Raw genomic sequence first — 25,745 nt, 5'->3', positions numbered from 1 at the left:
AACTGTAATCAAGAGTAGAATTTTCTGGGGATGATTCCCTTTCCAATCCGAAGACTAGCACATGGTTCACTAGACATGGTTTTCTATCTATACACACACACACACACACACACACACATATACATACACATATGTTTAAATTGAACCAAATCAATAAAACACAAGAAAAATGAAAATATGGTAAAAGAAAGAAGTACCAGTATTGTGATACTACACCTTTCAAAAAGCACCAAATGATGAACAAAGTGTAAACCTTATCAGGGACCATCCTCTTGAGCTGCTCCATGAAATCTGCACATGTGCTTATCACACCAGTGGATGAGGTTGCTGGACTGAGCTGCCTTTGCAAGTCCTTCATTGTCTAAACTAGCCTTGCCAGTTGTTTGTCTCTTTCCCTGCTCCACTTGTCTTTTCCCTCTCTCTCCTTTCTCCCCCCACCTCTATTTCTTCCCTTTTGAACGTCCCCTCTTCATTTTTATGCTGCTAGGGGTGGAAGGAAGCACAGTTTGGGAGGGCTGGTTGATGGTGGATGGAAGGAAGTTGTATTTGAAGCTGTGCCCTTCAGTTGGCTGATCACCAGAGAGATCAGATAACTCACCTTCCCATTGTTTGTCTGACACCCCAAGAGACAATCTCATATACCCCAGGAGATGGGAGCACTTCATTTTGGACACCATTGGATGGAAATAAGATTAATTTCATAGGGATAAATGTGAAGTTATATTTGGGTTAAAAAACTCAACTTTACAAGTACAGGATGGAGGATGCATAGCTATATGGCAGCCTGAAAAAGTTCTAAGTATTTTATTGGATTACAAACTCAATCTGTCAGCAGTATGATGCGGTAGGCAAAAACAAAGGCAAAAAACCCTAATGTAATCCTTGGCTATTATATTAAGAGAGGTCTCAAATGCAAGATTAGGGAAGTGACAGTACTCTGCCCTGGTCAGACCACATCTGGAGTATTCAGTTCCGGACATCACAATTTAAGAAAGATAAGCTGTTGAGTATTTGGAGGAGCAGCTGGAGGAACTGCAGAGGTTTAGCCTGCAGAAGAAAAGGCTCAGGGAGAACATGATAACTCTGCAAGTAAAAAGGATTGTCATATGAAGTACTATGACCTCGAACCTCAGAGGGCAGAACCAGAAGCAATGGGTTGGAGTTGCAAAGAGACAAATGTACAGAGCGGGGATGGCTCGTACACATTGTGCACAATGGGCTTCTCCTCACTAAGAAGTCTTCACTCATCAGCGGAATGTCCACGTATGTTATTATGATTCCTTTTTGATTATGAGTCGGACCAAATGGCCACCAAAGGTCCCTTTCAATTCTCAAATTTTGGGATTCTATGATAATGACAGGAAGGAGGAGAAGATGGTGGGGCTCGGGAGGAAGACCTGGATAGGCCCCGGGGCCCCACAATATCCACAGGTTCCCTGCCAGAGCTGGGTACCAACCAGGTGGGAGGAGTCGGGCTTCCACTCAACCCACTCCTAGATGGAAACTGACCTCCACGCTTCCCGCGGTGTGGTCTAAGGAGCAGGAAACACGGGTGGCAGAAATGGTCCAGAAACTGGGAGATGCTGGGGCAGAGGGGGGGCGCCCCCTGGCTGGGAACAGAGCGGGCTCGGGCGCGCGTCCGGAGCCCACGGCGATCCGCCACCGCGTTTGGGGGGCGCTTTTCTTTTTCTTTTTCCCCGGGGGGGGGCAGGACCTCCCCATCGCCGTCTCCTAACTGGCAGGGAGGCGGGGCCCAGCTCGGGGAGGGGCGGCGGAGGAGGAGCCGCTCCGCCCCATCCTGTCCTGCCTGGCTGGGGCTCCCGGGACTCTCCGATCGTCTTCGCCGCCGCCGCCCCCCGGCCGTGCGACCCGCTGCCCACGCCCCACGGCCTGCCATGGTCCCCACGCTCCTCCCGCTCCAGCCTCCGCTGCTGCTGCTGCTGCTGCTGGGAAGCTCCGGGAGCCTCGCCGAGCCCGGCAGTGAAACTGAAAGTTCCATCCGGACCCTCCAGCTGGAGACCCTGGTGAGAGCGGGGACCCCCACCCCGGCCCGGCCCCTCCGGACCCCTCCTCCTGCGCCGGGGTGGCCCGGCACTAAGCTGGGGGCTGGGTAGCCTGGCTCCCCGGGAGAGCCCCCGGGGCTTCTCCCTCCCACCAAGCGCTGCCTCCTGCTGTGCCGTAGGTAGAGCCCCCGGAGGCCTGCAGCGAGGCCGCTGCCTTCGGAGACACCCTGCACATTCACTACACGGTGAGGAGCCTGCCTGGGTTTGGGGGTGGGGCCCCACAGAAACACGTCAGCTTGGCCGGGACACGTGGCGAGGGCTGCGGGAGTGGGAGCTGCCCCTGCCCCTCCCCTCGCTCCGGGAGCATGTGGCGGGGGAGGCCCTCCCCGAGAGGGGTCCAACCTTGGGTGGGTTCCCTCTCCTGTCCGCCCTCTTTTGGCCTGAGCACGATGAGCCCAAGGCTGCCTCCCGATGGGGTCAGGTGTGGATTCACTGAGGCTTGGGGGAGGGCAGAGATGGGGGACAGAGCGGGCGGTGTTTCAATTCCAGGGGAAAGTTGTCTAGGTGGTTGCTGATGACGTCTTCTCCCTCAGGGCAGCCTTGAAGATGGACGAATAGTTGACACCTCCCTGACCAGGGACCCCTTGGTTATAGAGCTGGGCCAAAAGCAGGTCATCCCAGGTATCCCTGATCTAGGGTTTTTGCCCCAACGTTGCGTCTAGTTCTCTTTTAGTGAGATACCCCAGGCTGGCATCAGACATTGGCCCTCCAGAGGCAGTGAAGGCAGGGAACCAACCACAGAAGCCTTGTGGTTCCCCACCCCACTCAGGTGGCTTTTGGAAATCTGGTTCTTGGGCCCACTTGTGCCGGACTTCTCTAGACAGATTTGTTGTGGGGATGAAATGAGGACAAAAACACTTTGTGATTCTAAAGTGTATGCCTAAGTAAGGCGCTGTAATTCAAACCTCACTCATCGTGGCATCCCTTCTCCCCTATTCCTAAACCCCAAGTTGAAACTGAAAGAGTAGGGAGGGGAACCAAAGTTTTTATGCTTTGAGGGAAGCAGAGTGGGAGAATCTTTGACTTCACTTCCATATCCATTCAGTTGTGTCTTTTCCCTGGTTGTTTTCCTGCCATTGCTAAGGCCTGGAGCAGAGCCTGCTGGACATGTGTGTAGGGTGAGTATTGTTGGGTTGGGGTGGTCATGGGAGCATTCCTTTTTTTTTATTACTGAAACCTCAAATGCAGAAAGCCATTTCAATCATTAAGGAGGTGAGGTAGGAAATGAAGCAACTAGAGAGGTAAGAATTAAAAACATTGGGTAAACATTGGCCAGGGACCAGGACTCAAGACATCCTACAGGGGGCCCATTGCCCATATTTCTTCCCTTCTCCCTGGCTGTTTTGTTAAGAGAAATTTTGGAGAGCTTGAGCTTTTGACTGTTCACTTTTGGTTCCTGGGTGGAAGAGATTTGGAGCTCATTTGGGTTGTGCATCTGTGGATATAGAACATAACTTACCAGGATGGCTTTGGAAATGCTGCGGAACTTGAGGCCTTCCTGCCCACTGGCTTTGACTTGTGTTCCCTCCCTTAGAGAGAAGCGAAGGGCAGTCATACCCCCTCACTTGGCCTATGGAAAACGTGGATTCCCCCCATCTATCCCAGGTAAACATACCAGGATTCCTCCAAATTCAGAGTTCCAGAGTGCTGGGTTAGGTTACATCTTGAAAGGGGTTGGTGGGTTCTTTGAGAAGGGTTGATGCTTTGGGTCTCTAGTTTTCACATCATCTTCTTTGTTGACTTGTCTGTTTCCTGTCAGGGTTGCTAAGGCCAGTCTTGGCCTCTTTGAGCCACAAGAGCCTGCTTGCCTGTATTTTCATATGACCTAAACCTTTCCTCATTGTACTTTTCCCATCTGGGACTTTTCTGTCCCAGACAAGGGAGAGCGTTGTTAAAAAATGATCACATCCAAGCAGGTTTAAAAAAAAAGCCCAGTGAGGAACTACTGCCACCATTTTTAAAACTCTCAGTAAGTAGTTGCCAATGTCTAGCATGTATCACTTTGTACAGCTTCTGACCATAACATCTGTTCTATTAGCTACAATATTCCAGTGTCTTGGGGCCATTGTAGGGACAAGGAAAGGGTCCTGTTCCCCTTCTCCCAAACCCACTCTTGTTCTTCTCTCCCTGCTTGCTTGCCTTACATTTTCTATTCTTTTCCCTCCTTATCCTTCTTAAGCCATTTCCTCTACTACTGAAATATGCTGAAATTCCCAAGCTCTACTCAAGGGCTGTTTTCTGGACCCTCCTGGCTTAAGAGTGACTATCAATAGTAACTGTTGCTGTTTCCCTCCCAGCTTGATTTAGCTATTTTTCCTTTGCCTCATTAAAGGGACCATTCCCTGACTACTTCTTAAACAGGCCTATTCACTGAAGGAGCATTACCTCACCCTAAGTGAGTACCTGAATAGGCCTTGGCCTAAAAGGGCCTGGGTCATCCCCAGTCATCCTGATGAATATCTGGTCACTAGACTCAGATGGCTCTGGAGGAGAAGGGAGGCTGGTGACCTGCACAGCCCTCCCTCACTCAAAACAAAGGCAAGTGCAAGTCATGTCGTCATTTCCCTGATGGTGTGGACTTCTTCAGCAATGAAGGATGAGCACAACCACCACCACCACTGAAGTTCCTAGGAAGGGCCTACAGGAATTCTGGCATTCATATGGGGCATGCTCAGTAGATGGGATTTAAATCACTTCTATCTCCACTTTCAATCGTTGCAAAGATTCCACCCATTTGGCTGTACTTGGAGGAGGAATAGAGAGAATCCTAACATGTAATTCTCTATTATTTTTAATTTGCAGAGACTTGAGAGTACTGAGATAATTTCTTGCTCTAAACTAGCCTTAGAGGTGGTTCAGAACAGGCCCCTTTATTGTGTTATCACCATTTTCTGCTTCTAGCCTGTCATTCCTTCAGCTCTAGACTTAGGGATGATGAGCACAAGTTTAAATTTTCCTAACCTTCCTTGCTTGGTTTCTCTACGGCCCAGTCTTCATTTCAGGTTCTGATTCACTGGTAATATGTCTAGTGACTGACACTAAAACTCTGTCTGCCTCCCAGGGGATGCAGTGCTGCAGTTTGAGGTGGAATTGATCGCCTTGGTACGAGCCAGCTACTGGCAAAAAGTGGTGAAAACTCTCTTTCCTCTTCTGGGCATGTGTCTGGTACCAGCCCTCCTGGGTCTCATTGGTTACTACCTGTACAGCAAAGCCAGCAGCCCCAAGATCTCTAAGAAGAAGCTCAGAGAGGAGAAGAAAAACAAAAGCAAAAAAAAATAAAACCTCTTCCCTTGTTTTCACCTGTTCTTTCTGGGCTGCTTTTGTAAGTGGGGTGAGAGTGGGTAAAAACATTCAGTTAGACATTGGCTAGCAGAGGGGATGTGGGAAATTCTGCCCCATGACCTACTCATATTTTCCCATCTTCCATCCCAAACTCAACCTAGGTCCAAAAGGTAGAGGCTGCCTACTGATTACCTGGGACCCTATATTGCTTGGGGGCCAGGTTGTGGACTGCGGTCAAGGTTCTTCTATAATGGCCACGATAAGGGGACTTCTTAGTGGCCCCCTAGCCTCACTTAGTCTATTTGGGTTATAATCCCTGGTATATGACTCTCTTTCCCTTTAAGTGATAGTTTAGTGTGACTGTAACCAGTATCTTCACAAGAAACCCAAAGCTATGACATACCCAAGATCTTTATGGAAACCTTTAATATCGAGTTTCTACTGACTGAGGGAAAATACTTGAGGGTTAGGGAGAAGCTGGTTCTCTGAGGACATCATTGACAAGGGTGTCACAGTGTGCGGGATGCCACATGGGCAGCTTCGATGATGTTATAGATAGGCTGCTTTTCTGAGCTGTCTATTTGGGGCATGGGGATGTTGCTGCGTTGGTTGACGATAAATAGTGGGTTGAGTTGACTCAGCACTTCATCATTCACTGAGATACTATCCAGGTACTGCTTGAGCATATGCCTCAGCTTCTCGTTGGTTTCCAGCAGTTGGGCTCGTCTGCGCTGTAGGCTTAATTGTTCCAGCTTTACCTTGTTATACCTTTTCCAGAAATTCTCCAAACCTGTGTAGTTCTCCATCAGCTGGGTGTTTAGGGGGGGAAAAGGCACAGTGAGTGCTGAGACTACTGACAAGAATCCCCTTCACCTTTCTTTCCCTCCTGGCCCTCTCTCCTGATACCTCACCTTAGCAAGTTCTATTGTAGGTTCCTCTTCATCATTTTGCTCTACTTCCTGCAATTCCTCTGCTGTCAACATTGAGGAATAGAAGGGTAGGATTTTCTCTTCCTCTGTCTCAAACTTCCTACATATTTCTGCAAGTCTCAGGATGAGATCTCCCTGCAGAATGGAGGGAGGGGGACTATGAATTAAGAAAGGGAGCTAGGGAAACCTTTCTGATGATCACAAACAAAGGGTAGAGGGCCAAAATGTTGAGACAAGGAAGAATGGGAAAGGCAACAACAGGGACAAAAGGGTGAGGTAGTTCCATTCTGTTCCTACCTTCTCAACAATTTTTTTCAGGGCTCTGAGGGCGATGTTACTCTCCCACGTCAGTTTGGCCAGGTTGCGTCGAGCCTCTGCCCGTGCTAGATGCATTTGTTGTTTGAGTTTTTGAAGTTGCCTGTGGACCAGGTCTTTGTCTACACGAATATGCTTGTTTTGTTCCTCATTCTCACGGGTGTGTACCGAGACTTTAGCCCGCAGGATAGCAATGGAGTCCTGGTTAACAGAGAGTGGATCAAAATCTCAGAGTTAGAAACACTATTTCATCCTTCATTTTGTAGCTCAAGAAAAACAGGCTAGAGGAGAGACAGATCCTAACATCCAGGGGTTGGAGAATACCCAGTCACAGGTCTGGTGCCTGAAATGAGAGCCAAGAGTAGGAGTTTGATGAAACCCATGACTAGTTGTTGTTCAGTCATTTGGTCATATCCAGCTCTTCATGACACTGTAGACTATATGATCCATGAGATTTTTTTGGCAAAGATACTGGATTGCTATGCCATTTCCTTCTCCAGTGGATTAAGGCAAACAGAGGTTAAATGACTTGCCTTGATTTAAACTCAGGTCTTCCTGACTCCAGGCCCAGTGCTCTATCCACTGAGCCTCCTAGCTACCTCATAACCATGTAGATTAAAAAGTGTAGTGAGATAGCATTGTTTTTTAAGAAGGTATCTTTGTGATGAAATACACCAGAGGAAGGATTATGTCAGAGTATTTGGATGAAGGCCAAAGGAGGGAAGAATGCAAGTGATTTTGTCACTGCAGTATGCTGTAATCTACCTGGACAGAAAGAAGTAGTGGCAAGTTTGGGAAACAAACCACAAACTTGGCATGGGGCATGATAGGGTCATAATAGGGAACTTTAGTGACACAGATGCCTGGTAGAACTTTCTCTCCATCAAAAGCAGAGCATCTCATAACTCCTTGAGTTGCCTCAGTGATAATTCCTCCATAAGGTGGAAGAATCAGCAAGGGGAGAAGGGGGGAGGAACTATTTTGAATCTGATTGTCACTAACAGAGAAGAGCTAGTTGCTGATGTGGAAATGATAGGAACCTCAAGGGGAAGTGACTAAGAGTTTGTGATAAAGTAGAGAAAAACTGGGTACAGTCTGACATGTCCTAGATTTGGAGCAAACAGATTTCAGTGGATTTAGAGGAAAGTTACGTGGAATCTCATTGACCAAAATGCTTCAGGGTAAGTTAGCCTGAAGTCAGGAGGTATGGGAGATGCTCAAGAATGAAATTCTGAAGATGCAAATTTCAATGAGAAGAAAATTTGGAATTTGTCTGAAGAGTCCAATACAGATGCACTGGGAATGCACCAGCCAACTTAGATTGGAAAAAAAGAAATGACCTGAAGAAGGAAGCAAGGCCAGATAACAAGAGATGAATCTAAGAATGCGGCATGGTCCTGAAAAATAGTGTCAAAAACACTAAAGCTCAAAATGCACTGTGGCTGTTGAGAGAATCCAAGGACAACCAAAAGGGCTTTGGAAATTATACTGGACAAAAAATAATGAAGAAAGTACCGGACCAATGTTTGGGGTAGATAGAACAATGATAACTGACAAAAGAGAAAATGTAAAACTGCTCAATTATTATTTTGTTTCTGCTTTCTCTGTGAAAGAGATTGGACCTTAGTGCTGGAAGTGATGGATCAAGAAATACTAATGTTGAACTGATAACCAGGGTACATCAGAAAACGTTAAGAGAATACTGACTGGTATCAGTTTAATCACCTTGGTGATTAAAAAGGGTGATTTTAAATCACCTGACTTACCCAAAACAGTCCTAAAAAACCCAGCAGTTGAGACTGATTGATAACTTGAAAGATCACAGAAACTGGGAGAGGAACCACAGGAAAAATCTCAAGACTGTAAACTACAAACCAGCGAACTTGACTCAAAATTCTTGAAAAGATCATTTAAAGAGATAATTAGTGACTATTCCAAAAGGGAAACTATGTTTTGCAAGAGCAAGTATGGCCTCATCAGAAACAAGCTATACCAGATTAGCCTCATTTCCTTTTTTTTTGACAGAATTATTATTGCACTAACAGAGGAGGAGCATAATATGGGAATATTTTATCTCGATTTCACCAAAGTTTTTTATAAAAAAATCTCACTCTGCAGTTGCAGGGAAGACAGGGAGGTGTGAACTTGGAACTAGTTGGATGGCCTGACTCTAAGAGGAGTGTTAATAGTTCAATGTAAGGACGGTCTCCAGTGGAGTGCCTTGGGGATCTGTACTTTTCTGGTGCTTTCTCATATTTTTGTCAATGATTTAGACAAAGGCATTGTATGATATGCTCATCAAATTTTCAAATGCCACAAAGCTGGAAGGAACAATTAATATAATGGATGACAGAAACTTGATAAAAAAAAAAAGCAGAAGTTCTTAAACGATAATTTGTGGATCCCCAAGGTAAAGATAGATTTTAGGGCATCTGTAAACTTGGATGGAGAAAACGACATATTTTCACTAATCACTAACAGAAATTTAGCATTTCCTTCATTATAAATATGGGAAACAAACATTATTCTGAGGAGGGGTCCATAGGCTTCACCAGACCACCAAGGGGACCTATGACAAAGTTAAGACCCTCTGGACTAGAATTCTGGGATGAATCTATTAAGTTAAAATTTAATAGGGAGAAATAAAAAGTTTTACACTTGAGTACAAAAAAAATCAACCCCATACATCTAAAATGAGGCTTATCCTACAGGCTATTTAAAGGCTTATCTGAGAAAAAAAAGGATCCAACTACAAGCTCACTCAGAAACAGCAATATGATGTGGCTATGGAAAAAGCTAATGCAACCTTGGGCTGCACTAGGAGGGGCATAACTTCCAGGAAAAAAGGCGATAATCCCATTATACTCTGTCAAGACCTCATCTAGAGAAGTGGGTTCAGTTCTGGGTGCCTTGATTTAAGAAGGACATTGATAAAACTAGAGAGTGTCCAGAAGAGGGTAACCAGGGGAGTGAGAGCCTTGGGCTTATGCCATGTGAAGAATTGGGCATGTTCAACCTGGAGAAAAGAAGACCCAAGGTATATGATATCTGTGTTTATTTTTGGATGGAAGTTGCAAAGAGGTCAATTAAGGCTTGATATCAGAAAAAAGTTCCTAACCACAGAACTAACCTCAAAGCTGAATAGGTAGCCTTCAGAGGTGATAGGCTCCCCTCCTTAGAGGTCTCCAAGCAGAAGCTGGGCAACCATTTATTGGTTATGTTATAGTGGAGAGTCCTTTATTTATGGCTTGTACTAGAAGGCTATGGAGGTGGTTTTTCAAATTTCTATGATAGGATAAGAGGTATCACACATACAGACTGAGAATTTCTGGTTAACAGTGCACACCTGGATTTTCTGCAGTTTTTTCATCTGCACCTCTATGTCTTTGGAGCTCTTTTCATCCTTCGTCTTCAAGGTCTCAAAGGCAAGTTTCCGATCTTCTGTGGCATCAGTATAATTCTTCAATGCATCCTGGAACCTCCTCCACAGATCTTCCACTGTGCTTTCTAACTGCATTCGTAGAAAGTGCTTCTCCTCCAGGTTCTAGAAAATGGCCCAGAAATAAGCAGCACTTTATACAAATGGGGAACGCACTTTCTCTTCCCTAACACTGGACATGTGTAATACAGTTTAGCACTGGAATATTGTCCCACTTGCACCTCATTGTAAGTTGTCCCATTTTGAAGATGAGAAAATAGAGGCCTAGGAGGTTAAGCCACAAAGCTGGTATCAGAGGCAGAACTGAAACCTGGATCTTCCTTCTGCCCTCCTACCTCTGCTTTCCTTTCTTGGCAGTGGTTGCCATGGTATAAAAGAAAGTCTGCTCAAGTGGAAGTCAAGGATTCCAGGGTTCTTCTTCTGACTATCACCAGCTATGACCCTGGGCAATTAACTTAATTTTCCTGGGCCTTGGTTTCCTCATCTGTAAAAAGAGTCTCAAGAAAATGATTTCTAATTATTTGTCCCTTCCAGTTCTAAAATTCTACTCCTGTGATTTCCTTTGTCTTCATTTCCTGGCTTCCCTGATTTTCTTCAAGTTCCAGCTAAAATCCTCCCTTATGCAAGAGGCCTTTCCTGATCTCCCTTGATTCTAGAGCCTTCCTTCTTCCATTACCTCCAATTTATCCTCTGTGTAGCTTGTCTGTACATAATTGGAGACATACTGTTTGAACTTCTTGAGTGCAGGGACTGGTTGGGTTGGTTTTTTTTTTTTTTTTTTGGTGGTGGGGGTCAGGAAAGGGTTGGCCTTTCTTTATATCCCCCATGCTTAGCACAGTGCCTAGCAAATAGTAGACACTCAACAAATACTTGTGACTGACTCCTCCCATTTGTACCCCATTGTGAGAATAAAGACTTTGAACTTCTCCTTTCACCTAATTTTCCTGATAGTTCCATAGATAGCAATGCCTCAAAGGAGCAGCAGCTGAAATGAGAAAAACTCTGTGGATACTTGAAGCATTTCTGAACAGTCTGGGACAAAAGAAGGGATTTCTTGCATCTCCAGTGCCTTGAGTAAGCTGCTCTCCTAATGCTTTCCCACTTGCCTTCCCACCATACCTTATTTTTGAGATCATCCCACATGCTTTGGAACTCCAGTTTAGCTTCATATTCAGTGTCTGTGAAGTTCTGCTCCATGGCCAAGTAAACGTCCTGGAGGTAGCGCATCTCTTGCTCATGTTGGTCAATGATCATCTTCCTGTGGGATTTACAGAGAAAAAGGAAGAATCAGGTGCAGGGAGTTCCAGAAGGGAGACTCATGGCAAGAACTCCTGAGCTAGACAGAAATGGAGTCCAGATGAATTCTCCAAGGGGTTTTTAAATCCCCCTCCCTGCCCTTACACACACTGGATTATTCATTGAAACTAAGAAAATGACTGCCTACTAAATGAAAATCACTGTGCTAAATGCTACAAAGCAATAGAAAGACACCCACGATGGTCTCTGACCTCAAAGAGTTAACAGTCTAATTAGGAGACATTTACAATGAGACAGTATGATTGGTGCTCCAGAGGGGGCAGAGGTTCAGTTCAGTAGTGCAGAGGCAGGAGGAGTCATTTCTGGCTGGGGTGTGGACCACATTATGGAAAAGCTGGCATTTCAGCTGGGCTTTGAGGGATGGACCTGGGTTTACATCTAGAGATGGGGAGAGGAGAGTCATTCCAGGCAGGGGATAAAACAAGAACAAAATGATAAATAATTAAGACTGAGTAGAACACAAGGTTCTTATAAGAAAGTGCTGAGAGATAAGGTTAAAAATGGAAACAGGGCTAGATTGAAAATGACCTTGTATAGCTGGTTTAGTGTGGACTTTGCTCAGTAAGCCTCAAGGCATTGCTTCAGGTCTTTGAAGAGGGAAGGGGTACAATCCAAGTGTTGCCTTCAGAAGATTAGTCTAGTGACCAGAAGCAGGATGGCTTAGAAACAGAAGAGGTTGTAAGCAGGGACACCAAAAGGTTATGGCAATAGTCTAGGTGTGGGATGATAGGCGTGAACTAGAGCATGACAAGGAAGGCAAAGAAAGAATAAATAAGTCTTGGTAACTTATTAAAGGTAGATTTTGTTGAAGGAGTCAAGGATGACTAAGGTTTTAAGCCCTGCAGGGAAATTGGGAACTCAGGAGCAAAAGTTATTTTGGGACAGAGAGTTTACAACCCTTTTGTGATCCTCTTTAAAAATCTTCATGAAAAGTGGTTCTAGCAAAGATCTGGGAGAGGTGGAAGCAAAATCCTACAGACTTTGGGATGGCCAAATAAATTGTGGTATATAAATGGACTCAATTGTACTGTGCCACATTCATTTCCTAAAATATCACTTAAACCCGCCCCCAACCCTGGAATCCTTCTTTGTAAAAAGGAAAAACAATCCAACCAAACCAAACGACAGAGTGACATTTTACAGTCAAAAACTGTATGTCACAGAAGACTACCTAATATAGTAGAGTAAGAGAAATCAGTACAGCTCATCACCTCCCACAAAACTACACTGAAATGATCAGAAAAATTAAAAAGAAAATATAAAAAGGATAACTATCTTTTCAGCCCAAGATCTCAAAATGGACCTACAGTCTAGTGGCTGAAAAAACAGTGGGCTGGGATCATGGAATCAACATTCAGAGCCCAGAACCAAGCCAGCAATGGGAGGAGGCTCAGAGCTGATCTTGGACTCTCTCTGCCCCCTAGGCAATCAGCTCAAAGTCTTCCCCGGGGACCAATAACTCGGACCCAGCACACGAATCCCCGAGTTTAACCAGCAGCATGGGAGCTCCCAAAGGTTCTGATCTCAGACTCAGCCTTCCACCCAGGTCAGCAGCATGGGGTCTCCCAGAAGGAGCCAGAATTATGGATTTGGAATCCAGAACCCCAAGCAAGGGATCTCTCAGAGCAAGACTACAGATACAGCCTTCAACCCTGGACAGAAACTCAGGGGGTCTGCCAGATGATCTGAGATCACGGATTTAAACCCCCAGAGCTCTTGACTGGGGCAGCAATACTGGGTTGCCCAGAGCATATTGCTTGGAAGAATGACTAAACAAAATATATATATATATATAAAGAACTATTATGATGTCAGTGATGCCCAACACACATATTCAGAGCTGAGAACAACTCCAAAATACCTACGAGAAAAGGTGAGCCTGTCACACATTGTCTAGAAGTCCAGTGTGCATCACCAGGAATATGTGCAGTTAATAGCTTGTTACCATACTATAGTTACATGATGTAATACTGTGTCATCAAAATTTCAATGTAGGAAACCCCCCCCACAAATTTACAATAAATTATTAGATTTAAGATGCATCATCTTTAAAAAAAATTTTTGTTTTTTGAAATGATGGAAATTTTAAAAAACTGTTAAAGGGCTAAAGAAAGATTTCCAGGGGGTGCTGAGTAATTTTTTTTTAAAAGTGGGAGGAACCTCTTGGAAAGGGTGGGAGGGAGAGAGCATCCCTTTGAACTGATGCAGAGTGAAGTAAGCAGAACTAGGAAAACAATTTATACTATATCAAGAATATTACAACTGAATAACCATGATTACAGAGGGCAGATGATTTAGGATGTTGCTCACCTTCTGACAGAGAGGTGACAGTTTATATATGTACTTGACCCCGGGATAATAATAGCATTACCTTCCAGGGTTACCATAAGGATCAAATGAAATAATGTTTGTAAAGCTGTTAGCGAAGTGCCTAGTATGTAGTAGGTGCTTAATAAAGGCTTGTTTCTTTCCTTCCTCTGCTCTCTTCCTTGAATTCTTTTTAATCCCCACATCTAGAAGTGATACTTTCCTCCTTGAATCTCTCATGATTCTCCGTTTGACTTTTGCATTTGTGTGCTTTGTTTTGAACTCAGAGCATGTCTTGCCCAGAGGTGGGGAACCTGTGGCCTACAGGCCACATGTGGCCTTCTAGGTTTTTGGTGTGGCTTTTTGACTGAGTCCACGTTTTACAGAACAAACCTTTTTATGAAGGGGATGTGTTCTGTGAAGGTTGAATTTAGTCAAAGGGCTGTCCTTGAGGACCTAGAGGGCCACATGTGACCTCAGGTTCCCCATTCCTGTTTTACCCTCTCAATTAGACTATAAAGTTCTTGAAGACAGGGACTGTATCATTTCTTCTCTTTGTCTCCCCAGCACCTGACATGGTGACTTGCACACAGACAATCTTGTGTTACTGAAGCTCCAAAGTGAAAAGAAGCTAGAAGGGATGCCAGCAGCATCTTTAATGACTTCAGCAGAGCCTCCTGACTTAGTCTGGCCCAGAAACTTCTTGGAATAGTGCTGGGGTTCACAGGCCACTCTTGGCCTCACCTCTTATCTTTCTACTCCTTCACATCCTCTCTCTCTGCCTGTTCCCCTCTGGCTCCCAGCCTCACCCTCTCCACCCACCTACCCAGCCCCCCCACCCTGGCCCTCTACCTTTCCGTCTCGAATTCTTTGGTGAGAGCCTCTAGTTCCTCATTATAGCACTCCTCCAGGTAGGCCAGGCGGCTTCTCTGGAGCGCTAGGAGCTCATCCACATTGTGCAAGTGACCCTGCAGGGCATGGGCGTACTGGTCTTCAGCTTCTATCAGGTCCTTAGCTAAAGACTGGGAAGAAATAACTAGTTACCATCCTGGTAACTCTTCTCCTGTACATGGAGGGTAGGAGGGACAGAGAGGTGGAGAGAGAAAGAGAGTAAGGAGGAAAAGAGAAAGGGGAGGAACAGGAGGGTAAAAAAAAGAGGGGAGGAGAGGAGAGGAAGAATAAAAATGAAGCTACAGATTGCTAGCTCTCCATGAGCTCATTCAGGAAGTAGCATGAGGGCAATGGTTTTGTTTTGGTTTTTTTCTGTCACCTCATGAGCTATGGAAGTGCTGGGTCTTCCACAAATAGAAGGAAAAACAAGAATGAGATGAAGGAGTAGCATGGGGTCAGCTAGTGGCCTGAGGGTACATTCTTCACTCTCTAAGCAACATGAATTAAAAAAAAAAAAATGCCAGTTACCAGATCTCTCTTTCACTCTAATAAGTAATGGTCTGTTCCAAAACTTTCTCTTCTTTCAAGTATCCCACACCTTCCCCCATCTCTCTGCTGAAAAACCCGCCTTTTTATGAGAAAATTGAGGTCAGTTCCCTCTTACCCCCTTTTCTTCCTCTCCAAACACCTTAACATCACCCCCTATTCTTTTCCTCCTGTTCCCTTTAGTCTCTGACAATGAGGTAGTCCTTTTTCTTGCCAAGAACAGCCCCTTTGTGGGTGCTCTCGATCCCATCCCCTCCGAGCCTCACCAGCAAATTTCTACCACTTCATTCCCTTCACTGTCAAAACTTTAACCTTTCCACATCAATCATTCCCCAATGCCTTCAAACATTCTCGTCTCACCAATCCTTAAAAAAAAAAAAGTTTCACTAGACCCTATCTCAATCTATTTTATCTTATATTTCACTTCCCTTTCTCAGCCAAACCTCTAAAAAAAAATCTATCCTTATTAATTCCATTTCCTCTCTTTTCATTTTGTTGTTGTTCACTTGTGTCTGACTCTTCATGACCCCATCTGGGGGTTTCTTGTCAAAGACAATGAAATGGTTTGCCATTTCCTTCTCCAGCTCATTTTGCAGATGAGCAAACCAAGGCAAACAGGGTTAAGTGACTTGCCCAGGGTCACATAGCTGGTAAATGTCTGAGACCAGATTTGAACTCAGGTCTTCCTGACTACTGGTCCAAAGCTCTATCCATTGGGCCACCTAGCTGCCCTTTTTTCATTACTCAGTCTTCCATAATCTGGCTCCAGATCTCATCATCACTCAACTTAAATTGCTCTCTCCAAAGTTACCAACGATCTAATACACATATCTAATGATCATTCCTTAGTCCACAGTCTTCCTGACCTTTCTGGGTTTTTTTTTGACAATGGTAACCTCCCTCTCCTCCTGCATTTTCATGATATTAATTCTGTCCTGGCTCTTCTCCTACCTATTCATCCACTTATTCAGTTTCCTTTGCTGCATCATCTATATTATCTATATCATACCCATACCCCCTGTGACTATTTCCCAAAGCACTAGACCCTCTTTTCTTCTCTACCCACCCTGTCTTAGAAACCATATTAGATCCTCTGGGAGAAAGAGAGAGAGAGAGAGAGAGAGAGAGAGAGAGAGAGAGAGAGAGAGAGAGAGAGAGAAAGAGATATATGTACATACATGAGAGATATTGTAACAGTCAAAATGGCCATATCTATCAACTGATCAGATACATGGGGTAAGGGAGGAATTCATAATGATGCCAAGATTACAAACCTTGGAGACTAAAAGGATGGCGGTGCCTTCAACAGAAACAGAGAAATTTGGAAGAGAGGAGGGTTTGGTGAAAATGTTTTAGACATTCCAGATGTCTCTAGGACATCCAGTTTGAAGTGTCCAAATGGTGATATGGGATTGAAGCTCGGGAAAGAGACTAGATATGTGAATTTAGATGTCAACTGCATGGATGTAATAGTCAAACCCATAAAAATTGATGAGGTTACTGAGAGAGCATAAAGGGAAAAGAGAAAATGGCTCAAGACAAAACATAGAAAAACACTCATAATATGGTATGGATGATAAGCTAGCAACCAAACAGGTCAAAGGCAAATGCTAAGAAAGTAGCGTCATGAAAACCTAGAGAGGAGGGAGTATTCAGGAGGAGAGAGTGGTCAGAAGTGTCATTGGAGGAGGTGGGTCAAGAAGAATTAGTACTGAGAGAAGACCATTTAGGTTTAGCGATTAAGAGATCGTTGGTAAATTAGGAAAGAATCATTTCAGTGGAGGTCCAAAAGCCAGATATCTTCCTTCAAGACATCATCTTCCTACATGGTGCCTTTCCTGATCCCCTAGCTCCTAGGGTTCTCCCTCCCAAATTACATTATATTCAGCTACTTCCTATTTAATCTTATTTATTCTCTGTATTTGTTCTGCAGCTATTTATAGATGCACCTGACTCACCTGCATGCAGGGATTATTTCATTCTTTGTATTTGTGTACCTAGCACCTAGTACAGTGCTTAATAAATGTTTATTGATTGATTGATTTCCAGCTTTTCTTACCATTCTTGTGGAATCCAATGAAAATCTAACAAAGTCTACTGACCCACTGTGATACAGACCCCAAGTTATCTCTTTGCCTGGTAGATCTGGTGCAAATGAGGATTTTCTGAACGTTTCCAATGAGGGTTCTACTCCATGAGTGTAAAGATGCCTGCCAGCTTTGCTGAACAATTCAGAAACTTACTCATCAAGACTGTCTTAACTTTAGGATTGTAGGTTGTCATAAGGATCATTCATATATCCCTAATATGAGAATTAAAAGGGATCTCAGAGGCCATGCTATATAACCATTAGCCTAAGACATGAAATATCACCATGATGTTGCACTGAAACAGCACATGGCTAGAGAAGAAAGGATCATGCTCTGGGAGAGGAAATGAATGAGAGCTTGGGGGCAGGTAGTAGTCTAATATTTCTTTTATGAAAACTCTCATTGCTCAGAACCTGGTGTCATCAGACTGAGTTTCTTGGTTGGACTTTAGGGGGTTTAGATTTGGTTGTCTTGGTCTATTTAATTGAGGGGGTTTGAGTAATTTTTATTTTTTCTAAGATATTTATCTTGGGACATTTGTTAGAGTTTAACTTCTGCCACGGAAGAAGCTAAAGTCTACCCCAGCCTTGGATTACTTCCATAATTCCCTTCCTTTGCTCCAATTTATGTGCTCCTGAATGGAGCCGGAGAAAAATCACAAAACCTTGCTGACTGGGTCCTTTACAAATGTTAAATGTTAAAAATCTCAAGTATCCTAATCCTTTTACACCTTTAATTGCTATCCCTTTCACCACAATAGCTATTCCAAATCTTTTCATTGATGCTCAGATTTCTCCTGACATCATCTTCTCCTGTCCTCTAGACTGAAGACTTCAATTCATAATTCACACACACACAAAAAAATTCTTCTCTCCTCATCTTATATCATTCAGCCATCTTCCCCTATTATGTCTTCACTCACCACTGTCTCACAGGAACAGGGAAACTTTCTTCTAGCCAAGGGGCACCTCTGATCCCATATACACCCATCTTCTCCACAAGCCCATCCTATTCCCAATCTTCCTTACTCTTCCTTACCTTCAGTCTTCTCCCTTCCTCAGAATCCTTCCATGCTGGCTATAAACATGAGCATATCACTAGCTAATTTTTAAAAATTTCTTTATTTATTTATCTTTAGTTTTCAACATTCACTTCCATAAACTTTTGAGTTTTAAATGTTTTCTGCCTCCCTTCCCTCCCCCAACTCCAAGATAGTGTGCAATGATATAGGCTATATAAATACACACACACACACACACACGTCTTTTATTAAAAATATTTTCACATTAGTCATGTTGTAAAGAAGAATTAAAATGAATGAGAGGAACCACAAGAAAGAAAAAAGAGAGACAGAGAGCAAATAGCATGCTTTGATTCACATTCAGACTTCACAGTTCTTTCTCTGGATGTGGATAGCATTTTCCACCATGAATCTTTTGGAGTTGTCTTAGATGCTTGCATTACTGAGAAGAGCTAAGTCCATTGAAGTTAGTCATTGCACAATGTGGGCTATTACTGTGTATAATGTTCTCCTTGCTCTGCTCACGTCACTCAGCATCAGATCATATAAGTCTTTCCAGGCCTCTCTGAAGTCTGCCTGTTCATCATTTTTTATAGCACAGTAGTATTCCATTACATCCATATACCACAACTTGTTCAGCCATTCCTCAACTGATGGGCATCCCCTCAATTTCCAATTTTTGGCCACCACAAAAAGAGTTGCTGTAAATATTTTTGTATATGTAGGTGCTTTTCTTCTTTTTATGATCTCTTTGAGATACAGCCCTAGAAGTGGTTTTGCTGGGTATGTACATTTTTATAGCCCTTTGGGCATAGTTCCAAACTGTTCTCCAGAATGGTTGGATCAGTTCACAACTCCACTAACAATGCATTAGTGTTCCAATTTTCCCAAATCTTCTCCAGCATTTATAATTTTCCTGTTTTGTCATGTTAGCCAATGTGATAGGTGTGATGTGGTACCTAAGAATCATTTTGATTTGCATTTCTCTAATCAATAGTGGTTTAGAGCATTTTTTCATATAATTATATAGAGCTTTAATTTCTTCATCTGAAAATTGCCTGTTTATATCCTTTGACCATTTATCAGTTGGGGAATGACTTGTAGTCTTTTAAATTTGACTCAGTTCTCTATATATTTTAGAAATGAGACCTTTATCAGAGACACTGGTTGTAAAAATTATTTCCCAGTTTTCTGCTTCCCTCCTAATCTTGGTTTCATTGACTTTGTTTATGCAAAACCTTTTCAATTTAATATAATCAAAATTATCCATTTTGCATTTCTTTATGTTCTCTATCCCTTGTTTGGTCATCACTAGCTATTGTTCTATCTCTCACTTCCCCTTCTTAACTAAACACCTTGAGAAAGCTGTCTACCCTAGGAAACATTCACCTCCTCTCCTTTCACCTTTTTTCTAACCTTTCAACAATCTGACTTCTGACCTCATCATTCAAAGAAACTCCTCTCTCCAAAGTTACCAATGATCCCTCAATTGCCAAATCTAAATACTCATCCTTCTTGATGTCTCTTCAACTGTTAATGATGTTGATCAGCCCTTCCTTCTAGCTAGCCTCATCTCTGGGTTTTCAAGACACTCTTTTCTCCTAGTTCTTCTCATACATATATGTCACCTCCTTCTCAGCCTCTTTTGCTGGATCGTCATCCAAGACATTCCTGCTAACTGTGGGTTTAAGGTTTCATCCTAGCCCTTCCTCTCTTTTTCCCTCTATACTATCTCACTTGATGATGTCATAAGCTCTGATAATTTCCACTGTGTTGTTTATGAAGAATATTCCAAGATTTATTTATATAGCTATCTCTCATCTTTCTCCTGAGTTCTAGTCCCATATCAACAATTGCCTTTTGGATATCTCAGATAGGAAGTCCAATATGTATCTCAAACTAAACGTCCAAAATATAACTTTTTATCTTTCCCCCAAAACTTTCCCCCTCTTCCCAACTTTTCTATTACTGTAAAACGCACTGCCATCCCCACAGTCCCTGAGGCTCACAACTTCTGAATCATACCTAACTTCTTACACTTACCCAACATATTCAATTTGTTGCCAATTTTTTGTCTTTTTAACTTTATATCATCACTCATTTATTTCTCCTTCTCTCCACCACCCTTCTACAAGGGTTCTTATTACCTCTTCAACATGGATTACTGTAATATCCTTCTGGTTGGTCTCCCTGCATCAAGTCTTTCCCCAGTCCAAACTATCCTCCACTTATCTGCCAAAGTAATTTTCTTAAATCACAAGTCTGGCCATATTACCCCACCCCCACCCCTACTCCATAAATTCCAATGACTCCCCTCCTGAAAGATATATTATTATGTTTATATATTATAATGCATTATATAGAATATATTTTATATCAGATATAAAATCCCCTATTTTGTTTTTAAAGCCCTTTATAATCTGGCCTCATCCCTAATTTCCACCTCAAAAGTTTCCACCCCAATCAATTCTGGAATTAGGCCCATGTTTGGATGATGCACTTCTAGCCTGAGTGAAAGAAAGAAAACTAGTTTCCCCAATAAAACAGACCAAAGAAAAAGGAGATTATAACACATTCAGAAACAGAGCTTACTTTGATCACACTGTCTTTGCAATCAACCACCCTTTCAAATGTTTGGCTAAGGATCTCGATATCTTTGCGAAGCTCTTTGGCCTTGACTTCCCTCAGGATGGTTCTCCACTGTGTGTTGATCTTATTAAGGTTCAAGGCACTATTTCGCTCCTCCTTAGCCAGCTTGTCCTGTGAGGGGGAAACAAAGAGAGCATCCAGTGTAGACACATCCTACTGGGTCACAGGTAGAAAAACACAAAACTCTGACTTGGCATTATACCTACTTGCTATGGGGTTCTTGTTCATTACTGAAATACTTCTGTGGGGTGGAGCCTGCTTGATAACAGTTTAAACCAGAGAACAAAGGTGAAGCCTGGAGCTTAAATGACTTGTGCCATTTGAGCAAGACACTTCAGTTCTCTAGGTCTCAGTTTCCTTAATCTGTTTGTCAACAAACATTTATTAAGCACTCACTCTGTGCTGGGCACTATACCAAGAGCTGGGATACAAATACAAAAAAAAGTCCCTGCCCTCAAGAAAGTTACAGTCTAATGAAGGAAAGGCAAAACACAAAAGCAAACTGAAAAAGATGATGGAGACTAGGGGAGAAGGTACCAGATGAGGTGGCAAGGTAGAGAATTCAGAGAATTCCCAAAGAAGTGAAGCCAGGTGAAAAATAAGATCTAACTGTAAGCTGGATTGATTGGAGAGAGGTCCCCAATCAATCTGATCATCAAGTCATGAGCTGGATATCTTCCCATGGAGAAGGTGGCCATCTCCAGTAGTGCCTTGTTGAGAGAACACTGACTGTGTCCTAATTGGTTTCCAGTGACTAGAGCTATTTCTTTTTTTATGTAAGTTTTATTATATTTTATTTTCTTGTTATTTGAAAGCTAAATTGTTTGCATTGATACCAAATAAAATTATATCACTTTGAAGCTTCTACTCCTTCTTTCTTTTTTTACCAAATTTATTAATTTATTTGTTTTCAGTTTTCAACGTTCACTTCCATAAGTTTTAAATTTTCTCCCCCTCCCTCCCCAAGGGGGTATGCAATCTCATATGGGCTCTACACATACATATTTATTAAACACATTTTCTCATTAGTCATGTGGCATAGAAGAATTATAATGAATGGAAGAAACCATGAGAAAAACAACATAGCAAAAGAGAAAATAGTCTGCTTCTTCCTGCATTCACACTCCATAATTCTTTCTCTGGATGAGGATGGCATTTTTCCACCATGAGTCGTTTGGAGTTGTCTTAGATCCCTGCATTACTGAGAAGAGCTAAGTCTGTCAAAGTTAGTCATTGCACAATGTGGGCTGTTACTGTGTACAATGTTCTCCTGATTCTGCTCTCTTCACTCAGCATCAGTTCATATAAGTTTTTCCAGGTTTTTCTGAAGTCAGCCTGTTCATCATTTCCTTATAGAATAATAGTATTCCATTACATTCATATACCACAGCTTGTTCAGCCATTCTCCAGTTGATGGGCATCCCCTCAATTTCCAATTCTTGTCCACCACAAAAAGAACTGATGTAAATATTTTTGTACATGTGAATCCTTTTCTCATTTTTATGATCTCTTGGGGATACAGCCCTAGAAGCGCTATTGCTGGGTCAAAAGGTATGTACATTTTTATAGCCTTTTAGGCATAGTTCCAAATTGCTTTCCAGAATGGTTGGATCAGCTTACACCTCTTCCAACAATGAATTAAGAGTTCCAACTCTCCCACATCTTCTCCAACATTTTATCATTTTCCTGTTTTGTCATGTTAGCCAATCTGATAGGTGTAATGTGGTACATCAGAGTTGTTTTGATTTGCATCTCTAATCAATAGTGATTTAGAGCATTTTTTCATATGGCTATAGATTGATTTCTTCCTCTGAAAACAGCCTGTTCATATCCTTTGACCGTTTGTCAATTAGGGAATGATTTGTATTCTTTTAAATTTGACTCAGTTCTCTATATATTTTAGAAATGAGGCCTTTATTACAGGCAATAGTTGTAAAAATTCTTTCTCAGCTTTCTGTTTCCCTCCTAATCTTGGATTTGTTTGTGCAAAAATTTTTCAATTTAATATAATCAAAATTATCCACTTTGCATTTCATAATGTTCTCTATCTCTTGTTTGGTCATAAATTCCTCCATTCTCCATAAATCTGACAAATAAACTATTCCTTGATCTCCTAATTTGTTTATAGTAGTAGTCTTCATATCTAGATTGCGTACCCTTTTGGACTTTACTCTGGTATACGGTGTCAGGCATTGGTCTATGCCCAGTTTCTGGACTAGGACTATTTCTAAGATGATCTGGTTAGCTAGGACTCTGAGGAAGATGTGTTTTATCCACAGAGCTGCCCGATCTCTGCTGGCCTATAAAAGTGAGATGTCAGACCTGAATATCTTTTTTTGCATGTGTTCCCCCTGCTTTCAAATCCACTCAGCAGGAGAGGTGTTTCTGACTTTTCCCAGCCCAAGACAAGAGAGGGTAACAGCTGGGACAGTGACAGAATTATTGCAGAAGCACAAGGCAATATATCAGATTGCTTGCTGTCTTGGGGAAGGGAGAGGAGAGGGAGAGAGGGAAGGAGAAAAAAAATTGGAACTTGAAATCTTATAAAAGTGAATGTTGAAAACTATCTTTACATGTAATTGGAAAAAATTAAATACTATTAAGTGGAAGAAAACAAAGTACATAGCAAAAGCAGACCTGTACTTGCCCCCATGAATCAAAGCAGAGTTCATAGAAAATGTTACTGAACTTTAATATCCTGAGTGGAAAAAGAGAGATAGAGGGTGGAGGGGGTTGTGGGAGAAGAAGGAAAAGAACCAGCATGTATTAAGGACCTACTATGTGCCTGGCACTGTGCTAAGTGCTTCACGAAGATCTCATTTGATAATTGAAATTTGACAATTTTTCTTAACCCTAACTTCTAGTGTAGAAGACAAGGATCCTGCCTTTCCTGATATTATACAGTGAATTATTTGGGCAGTGTAAGTCCAAAAGAAAAAGTATTACTCATTCAGCAGCCACAAAGTGATTTTGCTTTTCAGTGGGAATCCAAGCCATAGAGAAAGCATTATAAATCTTTGGGAGCCTATACAGGATTGTGGGAGAATACTATACCAAAGGTGACCCTGAGCTCAGTTACTCCCAGGGGGAACTACGTGGGGTACTTTATGTGCTTTTTGTTCATGAGTTACTGGGAATCCTTTGCATCTTCTGCATATTTCTGTGAAGTGAAATAAAGGCCATTTTATACTACTCATGTCACTGAGAGGCTGGGAGCTAGGGACCCCTGTTACTCACATGGATGGAAATACAACATGTGTATATTTGGAGATTCTCTGGGAGTAAACTTTGGATGAGGGAAAGAAGCCAAAGAGATATTAATCTTTTAGAGTCAGCCCCTGTGCCCATTGTTTGGTGCTAGGCCATGAGTTATATATGAAATAAGGATGTTGACCTAGATGATCTCCAAGTACCCTTACTGTTTTCTTTAGAGACTCGATGTTTTTGGAGAAGCAAGGAGTTAGAATGATTTTGCTTAGGCTAGAGCAGGGGTGGGGAACCTGAGACCTGGAGGCCACATGTGGCCCTCTAGGCTCTCAAGTTTTGTCCTTTGACTGAATCTAAACTTCACACAGAATTTCACTTGAAGATCTAGAGGAGAACCTGTGGCCTCCTCGGGCTACTCCATCCCTGGGCTACAGGAATTAAGGGAGGATAGACTAGGATAGAGCACTGGACTTGAAATCAGAAAGACTCATCTTCCTGAATTCAAGCCCGATTCTAGGCATTTACCAGCGACTCTGGGCTAGTCACTTAACTCTGTTTGCCTCAGTCTTCTCATCTGTAAAATGAGCTGGAGAAGGAAATGGCAAATCATTCCAGTATCTTTGCCAAGAAAATCCTAAAAGGGATCAGGAAGAGTCAGACAAGGCTGGGACAGATGACTAAGCAGACACTGTTAATAGTCCATCTCCAGTGAGACAATCTGGATTCCTCAGCTTTTTATTGGCTGAACTTCTGGACTTCTGGTTACCACACACACCACCTCCCCTCCTTTGGTAGTGGGGCTGGGATCTGCATTAACAAATAGTAAGTTATTCCCATACTTAACCCGCCCCTCTCCCCAAGAATTAAACTAGCTACCTAGTTCAACACCACCATCTTATACCTGAAGCCACCAAGGACCAGAGGGAAAGGGAAAGGCCAGAGTTCTTGGACTCCGGATTGAAGGCTCTCTCCCTTGTATCCGAGCCCTTCCCAGCATCAGCAGCGATGTAACTGTAACTCACACTGTAACCCAAGCTCCCCATGATGGGAGAGCAGGTGCGTAGAAGCAGGTCTGCTAGGCAACACCTGGGCAAACCCCTGCACTCCCAGGGAGGGGCAGGATGGCAGAGGCTTGAGGGCGGGCCCTCTTACCTTCAAGAACTGATTCAAGAGCCTCTCTTTCTTCCTGAGTTGCTCCTCCTCGGCCATCATCTTATGCTGAAGCATCAGTAACCTCTCCTCCTCTGTCTTAGGACCCCGTTTGCCCCTTCTTGGCATGGCTGCCGCTACGGCCGGTCAAGTGCCCGGGAGGACTGGAAGAAACGGGCAACAGACTACCCTCCAAATAGGAGCAGCTGGGACTCCAGCATGGGGAGGGGGCTGGGGCAGAGAAGCCTGGTCTGGGGTTTAGCGAAGATCACGACCAGCCCAAGCCCGCAGAGGCTGAGATTCCAGGCAGCGTCTCCGTCTCCTAGCAACGGTCAGGTTCTCCAGCCTGATGGGCGGGGCGAGAACTGGCCATGCTTGGCAAGGACAGGACACATCCCCGTCTCGCACTCTCTCTGCCCTTTGGTATTCGAAGATTTTCCTCCAGACTACCAGCCTCCTTCCCGAATCCCTTGCCTTCCCGCTGTCCCCTTCCCTCCACATGGAGCCCCCTCTTCAGCTAGATTGTAATCTAGCTTTTAG

At 43.2% G+C, this 25,745-nt stretch overlaps 2 protein-coding genes across 2 annotated transcripts; one reads left to right on the top strand and one right to left on the bottom strand.

Annotated features, from left to right (window-relative positions):
* Positions 1 to 1,565: 1,565 nt before the first annotated feature.
* On the top strand, positions 1,566 to 5,362 carry FKBP11 (FKBP prolyl isomerase 11). The gene is made up of 6 exons (XM_072654550.1): positions 1,566 to 2,024; positions 2,183 to 2,248; positions 2,597 to 2,684; positions 3,148 to 3,181; positions 3,598 to 3,668; positions 5,125 to 5,362. The coding sequence occupies exons 1-6, from the start codon at positions 1,581 to 1,583 to the stop codon at positions 5,340 to 5,342; spliced, it is 921 nt and encodes a 306-aa protein (XP_072510651.1). The 5' UTR covers positions 1,566 to 1,580; the 3' UTR covers positions 5,343 to 5,362.
* Positions 5,363 to 5,754: 392 nt separating this feature from the next.
* Positions 5,755 to 25,538, bottom strand: CCDC65 (coiled-coil domain containing 65). The gene is made up of 8 exons (XM_072654549.1): positions 25,209 to 25,538; positions 20,793 to 20,960; positions 14,505 to 14,674; positions 11,148 to 11,286; positions 9,936 to 10,133; positions 6,572 to 6,790; positions 6,257 to 6,409; positions 5,755 to 6,154 (listed from the first exon to the last, which is right to left on the bottom strand). The coding sequence occupies exons 1-8, from the start codon at positions 25,332 to 25,334 to the stop codon at positions 5,855 to 5,857; spliced, it is 1,473 nt and encodes a 490-aa protein (XP_072510650.1). The 5' UTR covers positions 25,335 to 25,538; the 3' UTR covers positions 5,755 to 5,854.
* Between the last annotated feature and the right edge of the window lie 207 nt (positions 25,539 to 25,745).

The sequence above is a fragment of the Notamacropus eugenii genome, chromosome 3 (assembly GCF_028372415.1).
Source record: "Notamacropus eugenii isolate mMacEug1 chromosome 3, mMacEug1.pri_v2, whole genome shotgun sequence".
Lineage (NCBI taxonomy): Eukaryota > Metazoa > Chordata > Mammalia > Diprotodontia > Macropodidae > Notamacropus > Notamacropus eugenii.
The sequence above is the reverse complement of the archived record's forward strand: the minus strand, read 5'-3'. Positions and strand labels throughout refer to the sequence as shown.